Consider the following 20,487-nt stretch of genomic DNA (forward strand, 5'->3'; position numbering starts at 1 on the left):
GAATAACTAAATATAAATTTATATAACAAGTATAGTTTGAAATACAATAAAGTGCATTTTATAATATAATAATAGTTTTCTTATAAATTAGTAACTATTACTTTATAAATGAATCATCTATTTTAGTACAATTATTAGAATAATTATTTTATAAAACAAATATTTAAATAACTTTAAAACATGTTTTTAAATAAATTGGAGAAAAAATATAAAGAAATATTTCCCGATCTGAGAAAAACAGAAGTGACGGCTCAGACGGTGCCACGTGGAATGTCCACTTATACAAAATCCGCACCTGTGGGACCCCTTCTCCCCTGCTCACGTGTTTGAATAAATCTCCGAATTTCCTTCCCTTCGCCGAACCACCACCGATCTGATAACTCTGCCCGCCCTTCTGCTTCAGCCCACGCAATTTCTCTCTCTCCATTTTCAAATGCCTCTTCACATCAGATTCTTTGGAACTTCTCTCTTCTTTGATCTTCCATGATCATTTTCCCCTATTCCTTCGCATTCCCAATTCTTAAGAACTTCCCTACCGCTCCAAATTGAGATTTCGAGACTGTTTCTTACTTTTTGCCTCCAATCCACAATACCCACATTTTGTTTTCTTCATTTCGCTGCTTTCCCATGGGATTTCTGTAAGCAATGGCCGCTTGCTGCAGAGGATTTCCGACCCATTTCGATTTCGATAGGCGGGTCGAGTCGGTTCTGTTGCGTAGCCATGGGGGGGCCGAGTTGAGAAGGAGGACATGGGGGAGGATTCTGTTTGGGATTAATCGAGTTGGGTTTAGTCCTATTCGTTGCTGCTGTTCTGATTCTATGGTTCCGATACGAAGAATTACTGGGTCTGGGAAGAGCGTAGAGAAGCAAGAAGATTGGCGTTTCGATGCCAAAAAAGCACCTCGTAAACTCTGTATCCAAGCCACTCCTGCAATGCCCTTTGCTTCCCCTCAGTAAGTTGAAGTTCTATACTGGAAATAATTAATGCTTCGTGTTGCTTTCTTCAACCCTTTTCTGTGCGTTGCAATTGGATTAATCTGGATGAAACAGTTCATCTGATAGTTCGAAATTTGAACTCATTTTACTGAATATGAGTTCTTACTTATTAGTTCTTCTAACTAGGCATGATTGGGAAACATGGTTATAGTTGTTCAAGTTAATGCTCAATATTTGCGCAAGTTGTATATGGCTGTTATCCTCTCATGGGGTTGCTTCATCTTCTTGCTTCTGCAGATCTCGGTTTATTTCCAAGCCAGAAATACTCCCTCGCTGCACCCCAAGGGGCTCTGGTCCACAATCACATGATTCTCCGCCAAAAAGAGGTAATCTAAATTGCTTTATGGGAATTTCATAGCTAGCCCAGGTAGTCTAGAAGCGCATTTGTGTATCATAATATGAAATTCTGGAATGGCCTTTACCGAGTATTAGTCACAACTGACAAGACATATCTTCCTCTGCTGTAGACACTGGCATTGCAAATGAGAAGGACTGGGGAATCAACTTGTTGAATGAAAATGTTAACGAGTCGGGCACAAATGAAGATGGCAGTACTTGGTATAGGGAAAGTGGGGAGGACCTTGGAGATAATGGATACCGATGTAGGTGGACTAGGATGGGCGGTCAATCTCATGATGGTTACTCAGAATGGAAAGAAACGGTATTAATTTAGTATTTTTGTCTGTAATTTACTTTGTTGTTGATCTAGAATGAATCAAACTTGAGCAATCTGATTAACTTTCTTACTAGCAAAACTCTGACAATCCATGGTTTTCTTTTCTTTTCGGGATAAGATACAATTTCATTGATAGAGAAATTACAACTTCATTGATGTATGTAATTGATGGATACTAAGCTTTTCCTGCCCCCACCAAAAACCCCTTTATAGAACAGTGTTTAGATTCATAAGACGGCTAAAACAGTCTAGAATAATGATGAAAAGAAAGGGTGAGAGAGGGTCGCCTTGCCTAAGGCCCCTCAACGCCAAAATCTTTCCACAAGGACACTTATTAATGATGATAGAGTAATTGGTGGAAGATATACAACCTCTAATCCCTCCATCTACAACCAAAACCTTCGGCTTGAAGGAGAAGCTCGAGAACATCCTATTCTGCTTTGTCAAACGCTTTGTGTATGTTGAGCTTTATAATAACCTCTTTCCTCTTCAATGTCTTCCATTCACTGATGAGTTCATTTGCAATAAAACACACATTAATGATGTGGTGACCTTCCACAAAGCCTAGTTGGTTTTCAGTAATGATGGATGGCAAAGTCCTCTTGAGGTCCTCCAGTATGGTGTAGCCTTCAGAACCTCTACAGATTTGTTGGTGCCAAGATCACAGGTTGGATTTTTCGTTTGGGGCTTCCCCTTCAGGTTTTAAAAACGTGTTTGTTAGGGAGAGGTTTCCACACCCTTATAAAGTTCAGTTCTCCTCCCCAACCGATATGAGATCTCACAATCCACCCCCTTCAGAGCCTAGCGTCCTCGCTGACAATTGTTCCCTTCTCCAATCAATGTGGGACCCCCCAATCCACCCCCTTCAAGACTCAGCGTCCTTGCCGACACACTGCGTCGTGTCCACCCCCTTCGGGGCTTAGCCTCCTTGTTGGCACATGGCCCCTTGTCTGACTCTAATACCATTTGTTACGGCTCAAGCCCACCGCTATTAGATATTGTCCTCTTTGGGCTTCCCCTCAAAATTTTTAAAATGCGTCTGCTAGGGAGAGATTTCCACACTCTTATAAAGAATGCTTCGTTCTCCTCCCTAACCGATGTAGAATCTCACGTTAGTTCTTATTGTTGTTACACTATTTCTCATAGAGACGTAGTTAACCCAGTAAAATTTTGTGATCAACTGTTCAATGTCTCTCGATCAATTTAGCTTGGGGCATTGGTCATTTCTTTTAATTACAGATAAGTCTCCCCTTGGATTTTTATTTTTTAAATATAACAATAGTTACAACTGAGCCAGTTGGAAAAATTCTTCCATTTTCTGGTTGGTTAACTTCTGAATGACATTTATTTAATACAGAACTCATGCTAAAAATGAAGCATCATTACATGTTCTTACACTGCTGCCACTTTGACATTGTTTTTGTAACTCATTGAAGTATCATCCCAGGTCACTGCATTTAATGGATTTATTGATCTCATTGACAGTGGTGGGAGAAAAGTGACTGGACTGGATACAAAGAGCTAGGTATCTTTGCTTCTTTTCTCATAACATAACTTACCTTCCCCACACTCTCTTTTGTTTTCTCCAAAGAGCTAGATTCTGTAAGCTCCCTACCTATAAGATCACTATACACGATAGATATTTACTCGACTGCCAAGAACTGCTGGTTAACGTAGCTTCGAAGTTAAACATGTGAAAATTTGATAATTATTCATCATCTGTGTTTGATATTGATTCTAGAATCACAGAATGCTTTTGACCCTGCTTTCTGATCATTATGCATTCGAGTCTCTTCTTTTAGCACCTACTATCTTGCTTATGTTCACTAGATTCTGTCTTGTTTGTACTGACTGAATTTTACGTCCCTCGATAGGAGTGGAAAAATCAGGCAAAAACGTTGAAGGTGATTCGTGGTGGGAAACATGGCAAGAAGTTCTTCATCAAGATGAATGGAGGTTTTTCTACTATTATTATACACTTGCTCAATGAAGTTGAGGAGACCACTTCTTACCAAGTAAAGTAAATTTTCTCTGTAATTCTGCTGGTACAGTAATCTTGCAAGGATTGAGAGGAGTGCACAGAAACGAGCAAAATCTGGCACTGAAAATGCTGGATGGCATGAGAAATGGTGAGATCATATTCAATACAAATGAAGTTAGGAAAATTAGATATGTAGTATTGTAAGGTCCCACGTCGGTTGGAGAGGAGAACAAAACATTCTTTATAAGGGTGTGGAAACCTCTCCCTAGTAAGCGCGTTTTAAAACCTTCAAGGGAAGTCCAGAAGGAAAAATCCAAAAATGACAATATCTACTAGCGGTAAGCTTGGGCTATTACAAATGGTATTAGAGCCAGACGCCGGGTGGTGTGCCAGCGAGGACGCTGGGCCTCCAAGAGGGGTGGATTGTAAGGTCCCACATTGATTGGAGAGGAGAACAAAACATTCTTTATGAGGATTTGGAAATCTCTCTAGTAAACGCGTTTTAAAACCTTGAGAGGAAGCTCAGAAGGAAATGTCCAAAATGTCCCAAGAGGACAATAGTACAAAAAAGTTAGTAACTTTTTTAGTGATGCAGGTGGGAGAAATACGACGCCAAAGGTTGGACCGAAAAAGGAGCACATAAATATGGTAGATTGAATGAACAATCATGGTGGGAAAAGTGGGGAGAGCATTACGACGGAAGAGGATCCGTTCTTAAATGGTTTTCTCTAATCATTGTTTCAAAATCTGAATGGCAAAAGCTTTACTCAAATAGTTCTATGATGCTAACTGAGATCTCTTTCTGTGCTTTTACTTCTCAGGACGGATAAATGGGCTGAAACTGAACTAGGCACCAAATGGGGAGACAAGTGGGAAGAGAAGTTCTTCTCTGGAATCGGTTCTCGACAAGGGGAGACATGGCACGTATCTCCTAGTAGCGAACGTAAGTCTAATCTAGCATCATATTCAACTGGTTCCATTGAATTTGTGGTACATAAATCATATCTGTGATTAATTTTTTCACGATTTCGTCGAAGAATTCGATCGATTAGGCCTGTGCCATGTGGGACTGCCAAGCACATTGGTCTTTTCAGTTGGCAAATATTTGTGCTAAACCTTGCGCTGTGTTTTGTATTTTTTGTTGGTTATGAGAGAAGTGGAACTAACTGGCTTCCCGTCACATGTACAAGGTTGGTCAAGAACATGGGGTGAAGAACACTTCGGGAATGGGTAAGGTTCAAGCTATAATGCCATAATGAGTATTGTAAATAACATGCCATTTCAGGCACACTGAGAAACTTATCTAGTACTGTATTGGTAGCTGATAATATCATCATTGTGTACGCAGTAAAGTGCACAAATATGGGAAGAGCACGACAGGGGAAAGTTGGGATATTGTTGTGGATGAAGAGACATACTATGAGTAAGTTTTCTCTGGGCTAGCTGCAACTTATCTACAAACGTGAGAATCAATGGCATTTTAACAAACTTGCTCTTTCATTGAAGGGCCGAACCTCACTACGGATGGGCGGATGTAGTTGGCGACTCGACTCAGTTGCTGTCGATACAAGCTCGGGAGAGGCCACCTGGTGTCTACCCGAATCTCGACTTTGGATCGTCCCCTCCTTCTCCGACTGAGGAACCACCCCAAGAACTGCCTCCTCCACAATGAAGATTTGGTGATTTCTAGTCTCTTGGTCTCTTTAGTCGCTTAGGAATTCATTTAGATGGGAAATATGTGATTTCGGTTGGTAATCGTGAAGAACTATGTTTATTCATTCTTTAATGTTATCAATTTCTCGAGATTCATGTTCACGACATTCCTGAACTATTTTGGTTCACTCACTCCCACTGTTAGCTTTGACTGCAAAATGCACCTATTGCTAGTTAATTTGGAGGATGCAGCCTTGTATATGGTCGAGTTGATTTGATGACTAAAATTCCTTCAAGTGATATTATAAAATTTGGATAGGAATTGAAATATTAATAAAATTGAGATTGTAATTTAATTGGTCAGAGCACTGCCCTGTCAAGGCGGAAGGTTTCGAGCCTTACGTCACAATTGCACTCTTGTGGTAGTGGGATAACGATTGTGCGGCACTTGTTCTAACCTAGTGAACAAGTCAGCCGTGTGAAATTTGTACTTCGCAGACATACACGAAAGCAAAGAAATATGTTGAAAATAGTTTTAAAGGACAGTGTTATGAGCTAAAAGCGAGTAAGCAACAATGACTTTCATATCATATAACCCGAGTAGAAAGAATTGACAACTAGTCAGATCCCATTATAATACATTTTGGAGCATTTTAGCCTTTACGGTATAGACAATTAGTCCTACATCCTCATATTGAAATAACAATGATAGCAAAATGTCTATCTAACATGCATGCAGTCATAGACAACACGTCATGGACAAGCATGACCGATATGCGGTCACAAGCAACACGCCTTAGATATCGGTCACAAGCAACACGCCTTAGACAAACATGAACGTGAGACCGTACACCACCTCATCTTCTATGTATAGATATAAATTTATCCATACATATTAACTTAAAAGAGAATCCCAACAAAATTAAATGAGAAATTTTAGAGATGAACTGAAATAGGAGGCTGAGAAGTGCCGGTGGTGAAGGACTCATCATTAACGCTGGTGCTGCATTTCCCGGCCCCTGCCCACCAGAAAAGCTCCTCTTGCAGGGTCTCTAATGGCGATAATCTTCACCATTTTAGGCTTTCAGAACTCAAGCCCTCAATAGCCTCAATCTTTAATCTCTGTTTACAACTACGGAGCTAAACCATGTCTTCCTTCAATCTAAAACCCTTCTTTCTCACCTCTAAGTTATCTTCGCCTTCATCTTCTTCTTTTCCCTTTACTGTTCTTCGTTTCTCTTCGATTAGCCTCCCAAAGAAGCCCAGAAATGGTTTCGCCTTCACACTCCGCGCCTACGATTCTTCCAAGGGCGACACACCCGATGCCTCCTATGCCGATTCTAACCCTCCCAACGGTACTTCGGTATTCCTCTCTGCCCCTCCTCTCTCTCGCTTCACCTTCTGTGCTTTATCTTCTACTGTATGGTTTTTAAACTCAACTTGGATTGTTCTCAAATTGTCAACGCAAACTTGGGGAAGTTTGAAGCATTCCAGTAGCGTGGATTTGGGTTTACTGTATTTTCTTTATATTTAGTGGAATAGTATGAGTGAAGATTTTTCATATTGAATTTGGTATGGATTTCATTTTTATTATTATTTCACTGTCAAATGACGAAATTATGAATGCTATCTTGTGTCTGTAATGGGTTGTACATTCACTTCCATGTAGAGGTTTTAACTTTCTACTTGCCATTAAACGGTACTCTGCAAATTGTTGAAAATGATGTTACTTTTACTATTGATCAACTTAGATGGTTTTCTTTTTCGTCATCATGATGAACTTGATGGCTGTTATTGTGAGACCGCATGTTGGTTAGAGAGGAGAAAGAAATATTTCTTATAAAGGTGTGGAAACATCTCCCTAGTAGATGCATTTTAAAACCGTGAGGCTGACGACTATACGTTACGTGCCAAAGCGGACAGTATCTGCTAGCAATGGGGTTGGGCTGTTACACATGGTATCAGAGCTAGTCACTGGGCGGTGTGCCAGCAAGGACGCTGGCCCCCAAGGGGGGTGGATTGTGAGATCCCATGTTGGTTGGAGAGGGGAATGAAGCATTCCTTATAAAGATGTGGAAGTCTCTCCCTAGTAGACGTGTTTTAAAACCATGAGGCTGATGACTATATGTAACGGGCTAAAGCAGATAATATCTGCTAGCGGTGGGCTTGGGCTATTACAATTATACCAATTCAGTTCTCTTTACATTGTTCTAGATTTGACCATCTGAATATATTTTATGGAATTGGCAGCCAAAATCCCGGAGAGACATTCTTCTGGAATATGTTAAAAATGTCCAACCAGAATTCATGGAGTTGTTTGTTCAGAGGGCACCTCAACAGGTGGGCTTTTATTTACTTGATATAGTATTCAGCTAACTTTTATTTTGTATTCCCTGACTTTCTCTGATAAATTAATACATCTTCGGTTCCTTTTTAGGTTGTTGATGCAATGCGCCAAACAGTCACAAATATGATTGGAACTCTACCTCCACAGTTTTTTGCAGTGACTGTCACCACGGTTCGTATATAACCCTTATGTTATTCTTACATTCAAGATCACCCAAATACTTGTTGTACAATTGATATTTGGTAATAACAGGCTTAGTTTTTAAACATTTATTGATTGTACAACCATGTTTGATTTTTAATATTTGGTTCAGGTTGCTGAAAATCTTGCACAACTCATGTACAGTGTAATGATGACTGGATATATGTTCAAGAATGCTCAAAATCGCTTAGAACTGCAGCAGAGTTTAGAGCAGGTTGCTCTCCCGGAACCAAAGGATGAAAAGGTATTTTAAATGGTTTTATTAGTTCTTGAAGGATATTACATCTAAATATTTTCATTTCGGAGCTAACCTTGCCCATTACTTTGATCCTCCATAAGAAGTAATTAAATACTAATAGTTTTGTTAGTGAAATAGGGATTGATTGAATGATTGATGAGAAGATTGAATTTTGGAGAGCAAGAATGCTCCATATTTATACAGGGAATACAAAAGATATTCAGAAAATCTACCTAAAATATCGGGAGAAAATCTGGTAACAAACCAGTAAACAAATCAAATCAAATCAAATCAAAACTAAATCAAATCAAAAAACTAAATCTAACTCCTAACGAGATTTAATTAGATACTAACTGACAGCAATCTAAACAAATACATGATCTTTAACACTCCTCCTTGTTTAGATGCTGTGAACTCCAAGCTTTTTTCTGAACACTCATCTTACTCTAATTATCTTTCTGTTTAGAGGTCGATCAACCAACTCCCAAGTTTTGTTTTTCTTGATCACTGAAAGCTCCTCCTCTGACAGGTGCATCATCAACCGAAGCATCTTGTCGTTCATCTTCAGACTCTTCTAGTCGTTTATCTTCAAACTCTTCTAACATGCTACCAAAGAAATTGTTTGGTGCATTAGAAATCTGATTCACCTTCGTAAGTTCTTCCCAATTCCATTGCTCATTTCCAGCAAAATGAACATCTTGGCTCACAATAACATGACTAGTGTGTGGTTGAAAAACTTTATAAGCTTTGGATATAGTGCTATACCCAACAAAGATGCCAACTTCTGACTTTTTGTCAAGCTTATCACGCTTGACCTGTGGAATGTGAGTGAAGCAAAGACACCTAAATACTCTAAGGAACTTTAAAGAACGTTTGTAACCATACCAAACTTCAAATGGTGTCAGATCCTTCACAGCTTTTGTTGAAATTCGATTTTGCAAGCATACAACAGTGTTTGCTGTTTTTCCCCAAAAACGTTTTGGAAGATCCTTCTCATGAACCATGCATCTCATCATCTCCATTATGAATTTATTCCTCCTTTCAGTGACGTTATTCTGTTGAGGAGTGTATGGTGTTGTCAATTGATGTTCAATTTCAGCCTCTTCACAAAACCGGTTAAAAGTTTCTGAAGTGTACTCCTTGCTATTATCTGATCTTATAGTCTGAATCAAGCATGCATCTTCATTCTCAACTTTGGCTTTGAATTTCCAAAATACACTCGCAACTTCTGACTTTTGCTTCAGCAAGAATATCCAACACATTCTTGTTAGATCATTAATAAAAGCAATGTAATAAAGATTACCATTTAATGATGGTGTTCGCTGAGGACTACAAAGCTTAGTATGAACCAGTTGCAGCTTTTTCGAGCCTCTCCATGCCTGTTTAGGAAAGGGTTGCCTATGTTGCTTCCCAAAATTACAAGTACGGCAAGGAGACATGTCCTCATCAATGTCAGTGAGTTCTTCTACCAGCTTCTTTGATTGAATCTGAAGCAAACCTCGATGATGAAAGTGTCTAAGTCTTTTGTGCCAAATCTCAGTGGCACTAACTCTGGATATAAAGGCCGTCGGATTTAGAGCAAAGCTTTTTCCTTCCATTTTGACATTGAACAAGTCTTTGCCACTAGCATCTTTGATCAAGCACTGCTTATTCTCAAACAACACTCTATAGCCTTTATCAAGTAACTGACCAACACTTAAGATATTTTGATCAATTTTAGGCACAAATAAAACATCTGGAATAAATTTTGTACCTTCATAACTTGTTATAGCTACTGTGCCTTTACCCTTGACTTCCAAGTGTTCACCATTGCCAATCCTCACTCTCTTATCTTCTTCGGTGTCTCTTAATTCCTCAAAAGACTCCTTGTCATATGTCATGTGATTTGTGCACCCACTGTCAATCAACCAGCTCTCGCTTGATTCTTTGCTTGAGGAAGAAGTGACCATACACAATTGATCTTCTTCTTCTTCTTCTTCTTCTTGATCAACTACCTGTGCATCTACTTCTTTCACCAGATCTTTGGCTTTGCAGATCACAGCTTCATGTCCAAGTTGATTGCATTTGGAGCAGAAGGCGTCAGGTCTTCTCCAACACTTGTATGGTGGATGACCTTTCTTCTCACAATGGCGGCAAGGTGGATAGAATTTTTTGAAACCTCCTCCTTTTGTCTTCTGATAATTGGCAGATGAATCTCCATACGTCAATTGATTTTTGAAATATTTATTGTTTTTATACCTGCTGCTGTCTTGATGCTTAACACGTAAGGCACCTTCAATCACCCCTTCTTGCCTCATAGACCTCCTTTGCTCTTGTGCTTGTAAAGCATTCAAGAGCTCTGTAAGAGAAATCTTTGACAAGTCTTTGGTGTTCTCCAGAGTAGTAATGGTGGCTTCAAACTTCTCTGGAACAGTGACTAGCAGCTTTTCAACGATCCTTGAATCATTTAAAACAGAACCAAGCAATCTCACCTTGTTGGCAATGCTGAGAAGTCTGTCAGAGTACTCTTTCACCGACTCTGACTCCTTCATCTTCTGCAACTCGAAATCCCTAATCAAATTTAGGGCTTTCATTCCACGAATCCTCTCATCTCCTTCATATTCGGCCTTGAGATAATCCCAGATTTTCTTTGCTGTTTTGAGGGACATTATTTTGAGGGACATTATTCGCATGAAGATCATTTGTGATACAGCGGCAAATAGGCAAGCTTTCGCCTTTGATTTCCTTGTCTTCTTTTCCTTCTGTAATTTGATTTGTGCTACAGTAGGATTTGCTGGAAGCGGAGGAACCTCGTAATCCTCTTCTATTGCTTCCCAAAGATCCAAGGCCTCCAAATAGGTCTCCATACGAACTGCCCACATTTGATAATTGTCTCCATCGAAAATTGGTGGTGCAACCGCGGAAAAACTGGATTCTCCTCCCATTTTGATCTCACAGATCCCTTAAGAAGATAGCTCTGATACCATGTTAGACGAACACGACTCTCCACAATGGTATGATATTGTCCACTTTGAGCATAAGCTCTCATGGCTTTGCTTTGGGCTTCCCCAAAAGGCCTCGTACCAATGGAGTTAGTATTCCTCACTTATAAACCCATGATCATTCCCTAAATTAGTCGATGTGGGACTTCCATCATCCAACACCTCCCCTCGAACAAAGTGCGCCTCCCCTTAATCGAGGCTCGACTCCTTTGGAGTCTTAGTCATTTTTGACTGCCTTCGAGGAGGGGCTTGGCTCCTTTTCTTTAGGAGTTCTTTGTTCGATATTTGAGGATTTGAGGATTTATCAATCTATTGGCACGACTAAGTTTAGGGCATGGCTCTGATACCAATTGTTAGTGAAATAGGGATTGATTGAATGATTGATGAGAAGATTGAATTTTGGAGAGCAAGAATGCTCCATATTTATACAGGGAATACAAAAGATATTCAGAAAATCTACCTAAAATATCGGGAGAAAATCTGGTAACAAACCAGTAAACAAATCAAATCAAATCAAATCAAAACTAAATCAAATCAAAAAACTAAATCTAACTCCTAACGAGATTTAATTAGATACTAACTGACAGCAATCTAAACAAATACATGATCTTTAACAAGTTTTCACACTGTGCATCTGTTACTTAAGTGTGGGTTAAAATCCAGTTGTCCATTCATGATGTGTGGGTTAAAATCCAGTTGTCCATTGATGATCAATGTCATGATAACTTTGTTTTCTTTTGTCTGTTGTTTTATTGCAAGTGTAATTATACTTTGCCTTGGCCTACTTATCCTGGAAATCAGGGTTGCTAAAATGATCTGACCAAAATGTTTTTATTCCGTTTCGTTAATCAAATTAAGCTTGCTAGAGAGTTGATCTTTTATCTTCTCTAGATCCTACCTAATCAACATTTGGGAAACATTCAACTTTGGTATGACCATGATCTTTATATAAGATTTCATGCTAGGTCCAACTTGTAGGTAACATAGAATTTGTTCCACTGCAGCCCATGATCCACTATAGGTGAATATATATATATATTGACTTACAATACTTATTAGATAACCGATATTTGGACGTGTCACTATTTGATAATTCAACTTCCCAACCAATCTTCTGTATATCTCAGAATTTTAAAAATGATTCTCCTTCTTTAATGAGTTGCAAATTAGTATTATTGGGGTACTACTTGATTTAACTCCCATTTTTCTTTGGCATAGATTACAATCAAGTACATATTTTCGTTGTGAAGACCTCATAAACTTCCACTTGAGAAAAAGATTGATAAAATAGTTCCATTTTTATGCAAGTAAGAATCAAGCATGTGAGGAAAATCTCACGTAATCCCAATAAATACATTAAAAGAGCAAAAGATGGTAGGTAATGAGAGATTATAGGAAACAATCTAAACATGAAATTAAACCAAAAGAATAGAAAAATCGCAGGATATGGCGACATTGATCTTATGAGTTAGGCTAAAATCAACCCCCAAAGCACTGTTGAATTATAATTTTCAATAAACCAGAGAAAACTCACATGAGACTTGAAGAACTTACAGCTTTTAAATCATAGGTGAGGCAGAAAGCACCATAATAATTGCTTTTACTTATGGGCTCCTCTGTTTTCACAGCAACTAGAGCTGGAACTGCTTCAACCCGACTGAAAAATCGAACAGGGAAAACAATCCGTATGTCACTTCTCAAAAATCAACACAGAAAAATCCTCAAACATGTAAACATACAGACAAGCATAAGTTTAGATCAACACATTCAGTCACTACGGATGTGTGAAAACGACTGAATGTGGGTCGCCCATTGCTACGGGAGTAAAAGTAAGGGGGGACACCACTGTGGATGTGGGAGATAGGAGTGAAGGTAAGGTACTAAGGTTGCACACGCACGCCTCTGTTGTTTGTAGAGCCAAAAAGTAGAAACCCTACTTATTTTATGTATATATAAAATATTTTTTAATATATGCGGGTCTAGTCGGTTTTTCTATTTTGGTAGATTGCATTATGTTGAAAATACATTTATATTAAGTGGGCGGGACAGGGAATATAATATTGTCCCTAGTCCCATTTATCTAACCGGTGGAAAATGCTCCCCATTCTCCGTTTAAACTGTAAATCCCTACCCCATTTGGCGAGTGGACCCTGTAGGTTAGATGGACATCTCTAATTGCGCATACTAACATATATATTATAACACGTGTAAAACTTCATTATGAATTCCTCTGTTGTCTACAATTTTACGTGTGGCATACTGTTAGAATTGCTTGGTTACTTAAAGTTTATCTAATATGAATTAATCCCGTGATTGTTCAGGATGGTTCGAATTATGCAGCTGGTACGCAAAAGAATGTCACTGGGGAAGTCATCCGGTGGAATAATGTATCCGGTCCCGAGAGAATTGATGCTAAAAGGTACATAGAGTTACTTGAAGCAGAGATAGAGGAACTTAATCGCCAAGTAGATAGAAAATCTGCACGTGGGCAAAATGAATTGTTGGAGTATCTCAAAACACTTGAACCCCAAAATCTGAAGGTAAGGAAACATTCTTTCATTTCTCTGTTAGCTACTTGCTTCTGTTGGGCTTCTCGAATGCTAATTAGATTGTTGATTACTTCTGGTGTTGGAGTCGCTAGTCTTACAGTGTCATCTTTTCTAGACGTTGATCGTCTATGATGGGAAAAAGTCGTTCTTTTTTATTCCTGAAACAAGAAACTCTTTCCGTTTATATATTCTTGAGAAATCTTTGCTGTAACAAGATTGCTAATACTGGTAATTGATATTTTTGTGGGACTGAATACACTTGTACAATTCAGACAAGAGCTTGTGTCATTCAATGCTATTTCTTTACCCACACCTTGAGGGCAAGTTGTCTTTCGTAAGGAGATTAATGGTAAGATTATATAAGAGGTATGTTATTATTCATTAGGAAATACGTTTGGGTTTAGGCTTGCTCGAGAGGGAGCAGTCCAAGTTTTCTCTTGTAACGGCCCAAGCCTACCACTAGCAGATACTGTCATCTTTGGGATTTCCCTTCCAAGCTTCCCCTCGAGGTTTTTAAAACGCGTCTGCTAGGGAGAGGTTTCCATACCCTTATAAAGAATGTTTCGTTCTCCTCCCCAACCGATGTGGGATTTCACAATCCACCCTTCTTCAAGGCCCAGCGTCCTCCCTGGCACTCGTTCCTTTCTCCAATCGATGTGGGACCCTTCAATCCACCCTCTTTTGGGTCCCAGTGTCCTTGCTGGCACACCACCTCGTGTCCACCCCCTTTGGGGCTCAGCCTCCTCGTTGGCACATCGCCCTGTGTCTGGCTCTGATACCATTTGTAATGCCCTAAGCCCACCGCTAATAGATATTGTCCTCTTTGAGTTTTTTCTTCCGGATTTTCCCTTAAGATTTTTAAAATGCAGTGAAAGGATACCTTACTCCTCTGGAATCTTCTTCTTTTTCTAGCGTAATAAGCTGTACAACCTTGTCATATTATTCATATCTGATGATTGTATCCCCTTCATGTTAGATGCTTCCTTAATTTTATTAATCTGAATCCGAACAACTACTAATGGATCTTGATTAGTTGTGTGTACCTGAACTGATCTCAACCCTTGGTTACCACAAATGCAGGAGTTGACAAGTAGCGCTGGCGAGGATGCTGTTGTTGCAATGAATACATTCATAAAGCGTCTATTAGCGGTTTCTGATCCAAGTCAAATGAAGGTTCGTCCAGACAAACATCCTTTCTTTTAACTTCAACAGCTATGGGTCAATGATCGGTTTGGCTAGTCCGGTTAAGAACCGAACCAAGTTGATTTGATTTATACCCCTGGATAAAGTAATATTTTTCATCACAAAAATGTAACTGAACTTCTGCATACATATATCATGGATCTCTACATTTCAGACAAGTGTATCAGAGACAACAGCACCAGAGCTGGCAAAGCTTCTGTACTGGCTAATGGTGGTCGGGTATAGCATTCGCAACATTGAAGTTCGGTTCGACATGGAAAGAATTCTGGGAAGTTCACCAAAGCTTGCAGAACTGCCTCCTGGAGAAACAGCTAAGGAATGAAGCAGATGAAGGCTTGAATGGAACAAACATCTGCTTCGCCACCCTCTTTTACGACCATTTTATACACGTAAAAGAATGAAATTTCTTGGACTGAATTGTAAGTTCTACCGAACCTATATATATATATATACTGCTCAGACATATCAAATTTAACTGGGAGAAAGAGAGAGAGAGAGAGAGAGAGATGTTTCTGTAAACATATCAATTTCATCTATACTCGTTTAGAATAAAATATGGCAATAAACCGTGGAGTTCAGAAACTAAATACATCTTTCTTTCTGTGTCTATCTCAAAGGGGAAAGGGCAGAAACAAGTGGTTTAGTGAACTTGTTTTTAGAAATCCTGGAACAAAACATGAACATTAGTAGAACTGACGACAATAAAAACAGCCTAAAATATGTTCTCATCTCTTGCAACCCTAGGTCAAACACCTCCCTTTTCTTGCCGTATCTGCTACTCCTCTCAATCAAGTAACCTTCAAGGTATTCATCAATCGACACCAGCTTGTCTAAGTTCCCCTTTCGATGGAGCTTGATCTCGCCAAGGTACTCCGGACCCAGCTTAAAGATTGTGAAAAATGCAGCCGACCAATCGCCAAGAACCCTCTGAAAACAAAGAAGAAAATTGCATTCAGCTAATGGTTTCCATGGTCATCAGTTGGTCAAGATAACAGGAAATGTTAAGTAGCAAGTACATTGAAGGTAGCGGGGTCCGTGGGATTGAACATTTTAAAGCAGTCATTCGATGAGGCAGCTGCGTCTCCATATATCTGATACAATCATATGATGAACAGAGGCTTTGTTTTAAGACATGAACCAACAACATTACTCTATGAAAGTTACATAGCAGTTCACGTTTGACAAACCTCAAAAGTGAAAGACATAGGTACTCGTGCCTTGTCAAACATGAAATCTGTGGCTGTCCCATGTGCCAGATACCTTCAAACAAAGATCATGCAGGAATAAGTTTAAACGCAATTGCATATCAAGAATGGTAGTAGAAGAGCGAATAAGGGATTCAACTAAACCAACAAAAACTTCAAATTAACTAGCTTGGATTCATTGGAAAAGATGAATTAAAATTTTTAAAACAGAATCATAAAGAATGGTAACCTGATATGATAAATCTACCAGAAGAATGGCAATAAAAAGAAAGAAACTAACCCGACGGAACCTCCGCCTGATCCAATCATGCAGCGGTGGTGGCAATGGAGATTGTTCAGCTCTTCAAGCAAAAGTTTCATTTGTTGAGCAATTTCGCCGTCAGGAGTTGTGTTTTTATGGTCATAAGGCATGAATAAAGCCTAAAGAAGTGAGAATCAAAAGCAGCAAGTTCAGCCAATAATGAAGAGCGGGGAAAGCAAAACTCATTACATTTTGGATTAATATTAATGCTGCCATTTCTGCCAATCATCCAAAGCAAAACTGATTACATTTTGGACACCTCAAGCTAACTAAATTCATTTCAAGAAACTTTTTGAAGAACAGTTTCATCACTATCCAGGTTGATAGTTAAATCTTGTTGTCTTAGCCCCTGAGCATTAGGCCAACACAAATGAAATTCGTATTGTTTCTTACCTCCATTCCAGAGTGCACATTGACCCATATATGTGGATCAAATGTCAAGGCAAGTTTTCGCATAATTTGAGTTTCTGGTTCGCTGAAAGGTGACAAACCAGGATTTTCCTCGTAAGGATCATAATCCTGAAACAAATAGGAAGAAGGAGGATTAAAAATCTTTGGACAGAAGAGAGTATTACAACTACCCTACACAAAAAAAGCCAGAGAGAAATCAATTGAACAACGCTTCGTTCCCCTCTCCAACCAATGTGGGATCCCACAATCCACCCCCCTTGGGGGCCCAACGTCCTCGCTGGCACACCGCTCAGTGTCTGGCTCTGATACTATTTGTAACAGCCCATGCCCTCCACTAGCAGATATTGTCCTCTTTGGGCTTTAAAATGTGTCTACTAGGGAGTGGTTTCCACACCCTTATAAAGAATGCTTCGTTCCCCTCTCCAACCGATGTGTGGTCTCACAGAACTCATAACTCATCCAACAGACTATATCAAAACCTCGTCAAATGGGTCAAGTGGGAATCAGAGATAGATACCAACCTTCTCCTTTTTACCCCAATCAACGCTCCAATTCCTGTTCAGATCAACACCTCTCCCTGCCATAAGAACACAAACTCAGGCATGTCAGTATCCACCTTGAATACCTTGTATTAAATTAAACCAGCTGCCTTACCATTTCTTCTTTCACATAGATCCCCACCCTCGACAAGCCTGCGCCCATTTAAGTTTTCCATTGGCACAACCTGACAACATCCATGAGCAGGCACATTATTTATGCATACAGAAACACAGGACTTAATTTTGAAGCACTAATATCAGTTAGAACATATATCTCTTTCAAGTTCTTATCAGTCCATTAAGCAACTGAATTTTAACCCACATGGAAGAACTTAATAAATATAGGGTGACAAATATATGTCAAGCTCAAGCATGAACAAAACTTTCAGTTTTGTTAACTAAAATGCAGTGTTAACTGCATGAACTTCATTGCTACAAACTTCCTAAAATTATGGAACCAAAAATTGTATGCTCCATAACTTATTTCACTTATCAATGTAAAACATTACAGCCTGAACAAATCAACAGAAAAGTTCGGCCAATAAGGCCATTTTACTATCACACAAACCTTGATGACAAGCTTGTTAAGTGTGTTGTTCAAGGCAGCTCGATCCATGTGGGGCAAAAACAGTTCTTCACTCAATATTAAAAGAATTCTTAGCGCAAGTTCTGTTGTTATGAGCTCCCTTCCATGCTGTCCAAAACTCTGGAAGACAAGGAGGAATCATCTGTCAAGAACACCAGCAATTGCCAACTGAGATGATATCTTCACTTAATCAAAAGAAAGAATGACAGGAAGAACAGAATTCTAAAGTAAGCCCATTTTAATTTATTTCAAGAACTAAACAGGCATGTTTCAATCCCAAAATATCACAAAGGAAATGAAAACCTAGAAGATCAAACGAATATGTAATTCAACAGAAAACTTACAAGAAGTATCCGGAACTTCGAGATGTCATCAATGTTATTCCTTCCATGGCGATAAGTAACCACTGGCATCTCTACAACATAACCCTTATTTCTAGACTTCATTGTCTCTATCTGCTTCAAAATTGTAAGTAAATACCAAACCAAAGCATAATGCCTGAATAAAGGAGAACCAACAACAAGAACATACAGTCAACTTATCAGAGTGTCGATAGACCACAGCTTCTATCTCCTTCATCAAATCAACACTGCAAGATCCAATCACCCAACGAATTGGGAAAACTTTCAGTCCGGGTTGAAACATTGTTAAATAAACAGATCGCTATACAAAAGACATGATAGTTTCAGATGTTGAAAGTATTCAACAAACCATATTACTGCCAGGTTAATATTCAACAAAGATCACGAAACCCTAGAGTTGTATCAGACTCGTTAAGATAGTGATGCCCCAAAATCTCATAAGATCAAAATTTCACGTTCTTCAGTATTGGGAAAGTTAGATAAGACAAATCTAGACAGAATCTAATACATCAAATTTCTAGAACCGAAACATAGAAATTGCATCAGCTATATGATTAAATACCCAAATTCTAGACAGAGAAGAGCGATAATAAGAATCATTAATACTCCAACCGGCAAATTATACTTCGCATCTAATCTCATCCATTCTAATCAGGAAGAAAGTGAAAAGAGAGAAAAAGAAGTAGCCAAATCCGAATCAGAAAATAACAAACCTAGAATGATAAAGATCGCGATTGATTGGGGTTAATCGATTGTTGTCGGGATCCTGAGCAGCAACGAGAAAACAATCGAAAAATGTGAAGAAGAAGAAGAAGAAGAAGAAGAAGAAGAAGAAGAAGGCGAGGCATAAGGAGGGGAGGAGAGAGCGGAGGGGGCGAGCCATAAGGCAGAAACAGGGGAAAGCAGATCGTGGGTGTTGTTTTCAGTTGGTCAGAGTCGCCATTGTTGGAAGGTTTTGTGGAATGAAAACGATGAAATCAATGTCGATTGGCAGACGAAAAGGGAAAGAAGATGAAATTATATTCTGCACGTTCAACGGCCCCAATTTTGCAGGCTTTTACAATGATCATTCCCAATAGCTTCTAAGAAACTTATCTTCCACAACAATTTTAACAGTTAAGCTGATTGGACCACCATCTACTCCCCCTCTGTTTCAATCCGACATTAACAAAATAAAAAATAAAAAAACATTAAAAAATATTGTCTAAATTGTTTTTTAAATTATTTTTTTATTTTAGATTTCTACTAATTTAATTTCATGAACTAAAGTAATACTATTCATGATTAATTTCATAAGATAAATAAAATTAATTATGAAAATATTAATTCATTTGAGTAATAATATACTTCATTAAAAATATTATGAATTTATTGAAGAATTCTCATTATTTGTGATAACAAACGTGGTTAGATTAAATTTTTCATTAAAATGAAAATGTGATATGTTCGTGAAATATGATATATGTGACAAAAGTAATAGGTTTTAGTTTTACTTATGAATTAATAATACCTTTCAAGTTTTGAGTATCTTTCAAATATCTTCTTATTGTTTGAAAACGTTCATTTAACTGTATGAACGGTCAAAAGGAGTCAACAGAAAGCTTCTTGACTGTAAAAAGTCAAATACGGTAAAAGCTAGAAGATAGAACGGTCAAAACGGAAAGCTTTGTGGATGAATAGAGTCAACAGAAAACATAGATTTGTGAAAGGTAACAGAAAGAATGAGTCGCATATCATATCATGGTGTACGCGTCTCTTACAAATCATATTAGGAAAGTATCACATGCTCGTGCTCGTGATATAAGATCTCGTATTTCAAATCATAGTACATGGTTATGATGTACATCGTACTTCCATTCTTTTCATGAGATAACTTTCCTGTGAGACATGCATATGCGTATATGACATGTTTTTTTATTATTACCATATATAGCTTATCGATGTCTCATAGGCATACTTATGAACATGATATCAAAACATACATGGACTACCATACTTGAGTACATGCATCATATAAGATAGATCAACATAACATAATCATAACCTAACATATTTATTGAGCATATTATTATGCTTCCTAACATATTTATTGAGCATATTATTATGCTTCATTCTTGCTATTCTTTCTTTTTTACATTGAACAAGAATTAGGAGGTCAATGGCAAGCGCATAATGAAGCTGTGTGTCATGGTCGTATATTTTCAACCCCGAATTAGGAGGTCAATGGCAAGCGCATAATGAAGCTGTGTCATGGTCGT

At 38.6% G+C, this 20,487-nt stretch overlaps 3 protein-coding genes across 7 annotated transcripts; 2 read left to right on the forward strand and 1 right to left on the reverse strand.

Annotated features, from left to right (window-relative positions):
- Positions 1-350: 350 nt before the first annotated feature.
- On the forward strand, positions 351-5,468 carry LOC111798475 (protein EARLY STARVATION 1, chloroplastic). Of its 4 annotated transcripts, none has more exons than XM_023681645.2 (11): positions 352-953; positions 1,234-1,322; positions 1,464-1,657; positions 3,158-3,197; positions 3,547-3,628; positions 3,724-3,801; positions 4,249-4,374; positions 4,475-4,596; positions 4,811-4,883; positions 5,002-5,076; positions 5,160-5,468. In XM_023681645.2, exons 1-11 carry the CDS (start codon positions 646-648, stop codon positions 5,323-5,325), a joined length of 1,353 nt encoding a protein of 450 aa, XP_023537413.2. In that variant the 5' UTR covers positions 352-645; the 3' UTR covers positions 5,326-5,468. The 4 variants fall into 4 exon arrangements, with proteins under 4 accessions (XP_086981225.1, XP_086981226.1, XP_023537413.2 ...); XM_023681646.2 differs by having other exon boundaries at positions 4,844-4,883; XM_087125099.1 differs by lacking the exon at positions 4,249-4,374 and having other exon boundaries at positions 351-953.
- An 824-nt stretch (positions 5,469-6,292) lies between these two features.
- LOC111798595 (uncharacterized) lies at positions 6,293-15,300 on the forward strand. 2 transcript variants are annotated; one of them, XM_023681840.2, is made up of 7 exons: positions 6,293-6,669; positions 7,557-7,646; positions 7,744-7,824; positions 7,967-8,098; positions 13,395-13,613; positions 14,703-14,795; positions 14,980-15,300. In XM_023681840.2, exons 1-7 carry the CDS (start codon positions 6,454-6,456, stop codon positions 15,145-15,147), a joined length of 999 nt encoding a protein of 332 aa, XP_023537608.2. In that variant the 5' UTR covers positions 6,293-6,453; the 3' UTR covers positions 15,148-15,300. The 2 variants fall into 2 exon arrangements, with proteins under 2 accessions (XP_023537608.2, XP_086981567.1); XM_087125441.1 differs by having other exon boundaries at positions 6,293-6,661.
- A 34-nt stretch (positions 15,301-15,334) lies between these two features.
- LOC111798594 (metallocarboxypeptidase A-like protein MCYG_01475) lies at positions 15,335-19,315 on the reverse strand. The gene is made up of 11 exons (XM_023681839.2): positions 18,943-19,315; positions 18,399-18,456; positions 18,212-18,322; positions 17,850-17,987; positions 17,397-17,466; positions 17,264-17,319; positions 16,725-16,850; positions 16,311-16,450; positions 16,013-16,085; positions 15,842-15,916; positions 15,335-15,752 (listed from the first exon to the last, which is right to left on the reverse strand). Exons 1-11 carry the CDS (start codon positions 19,110-19,112, stop codon positions 15,432-15,434), a joined length of 1,338 nt encoding a protein of 445 aa, XP_023537607.2. The 5' UTR covers positions 19,113-19,315; the 3' UTR covers positions 15,335-15,431.
- Positions 19,316-20,487: the final 1,172 nt, after the last annotated feature.

Source organism: Cucurbita pepo, chromosome 7, assembly GCF_057944985.1.
Source record: "Cucurbita pepo subsp. pepo isolate OVF chromosome 7, ASM5794498v1, whole genome shotgun sequence".
In the NCBI taxonomy this organism is placed as follows: domain Eukaryota; kingdom Viridiplantae; phylum Streptophyta; class Magnoliopsida; order Cucurbitales; family Cucurbitaceae; genus Cucurbita; species Cucurbita pepo.

Coding starts and splice junctions, on each gene's coding strand:
- LOC111798595 (XM_023681840.2), top strand. CDS start 6,454: ATGTCTTCCTTCAATCTAAAACCCTTCTTTCTCACCTCTAAGTTATCT. Junction 13,614..14,702: donor TTGAACCCCAAAATCTGAAG/GTAAGGAAACAT, acceptor CCACAAATGCAG/GAGTTGACAAGTAGCGCTGG. Junction 14,796..14,979: donor CTGATCCAAGTCAAATGAAG/GTTCGTCCAGAC, acceptor TCTACATTTCAG/ACAAGTGTATCAGAGACAAC.
- LOC111798475 (XM_023681645.2), top strand. CDS start 646: ATGGCCGCTTGCTGCAGAGGATTTCCGACCCATTTCGATTTCGATAGG. Junction 1,658..3,157: donor ACTCAGAATGGAAAGAAACG/GTATTAATTTAG, acceptor TCTCATTGACAG/TGGTGGGAGAAAAGTGACTG. Junction 4,375..4,474: donor AGAGGATCCGTTCTTAAATG/GTTTTCTCTAAT, acceptor TTTACTTCTCAG/GACGGATAAATGGGCTGAAA.
- LOC111798594 (XM_023681839.2), bottom strand. CDS start 19,112: ATGGCTCGCCCCCTCCGCTCTCTCCTCCCCTCCTTATGCCTCGCCTTC. Junction 18,457..18,942: donor CGCGATCTTTATCATTCTAG/GTTTGTTATTTT, acceptor TGGATCTTGCAG/TGTTGATTTGATGAAGGAGA. Junction 16,851..17,263: donor ATTGGGGTAAAAAGGAGAAG/GTTGGTATCTAT, acceptor TATTTGTTTCAG/GATTATGATCCTTACGAGGA.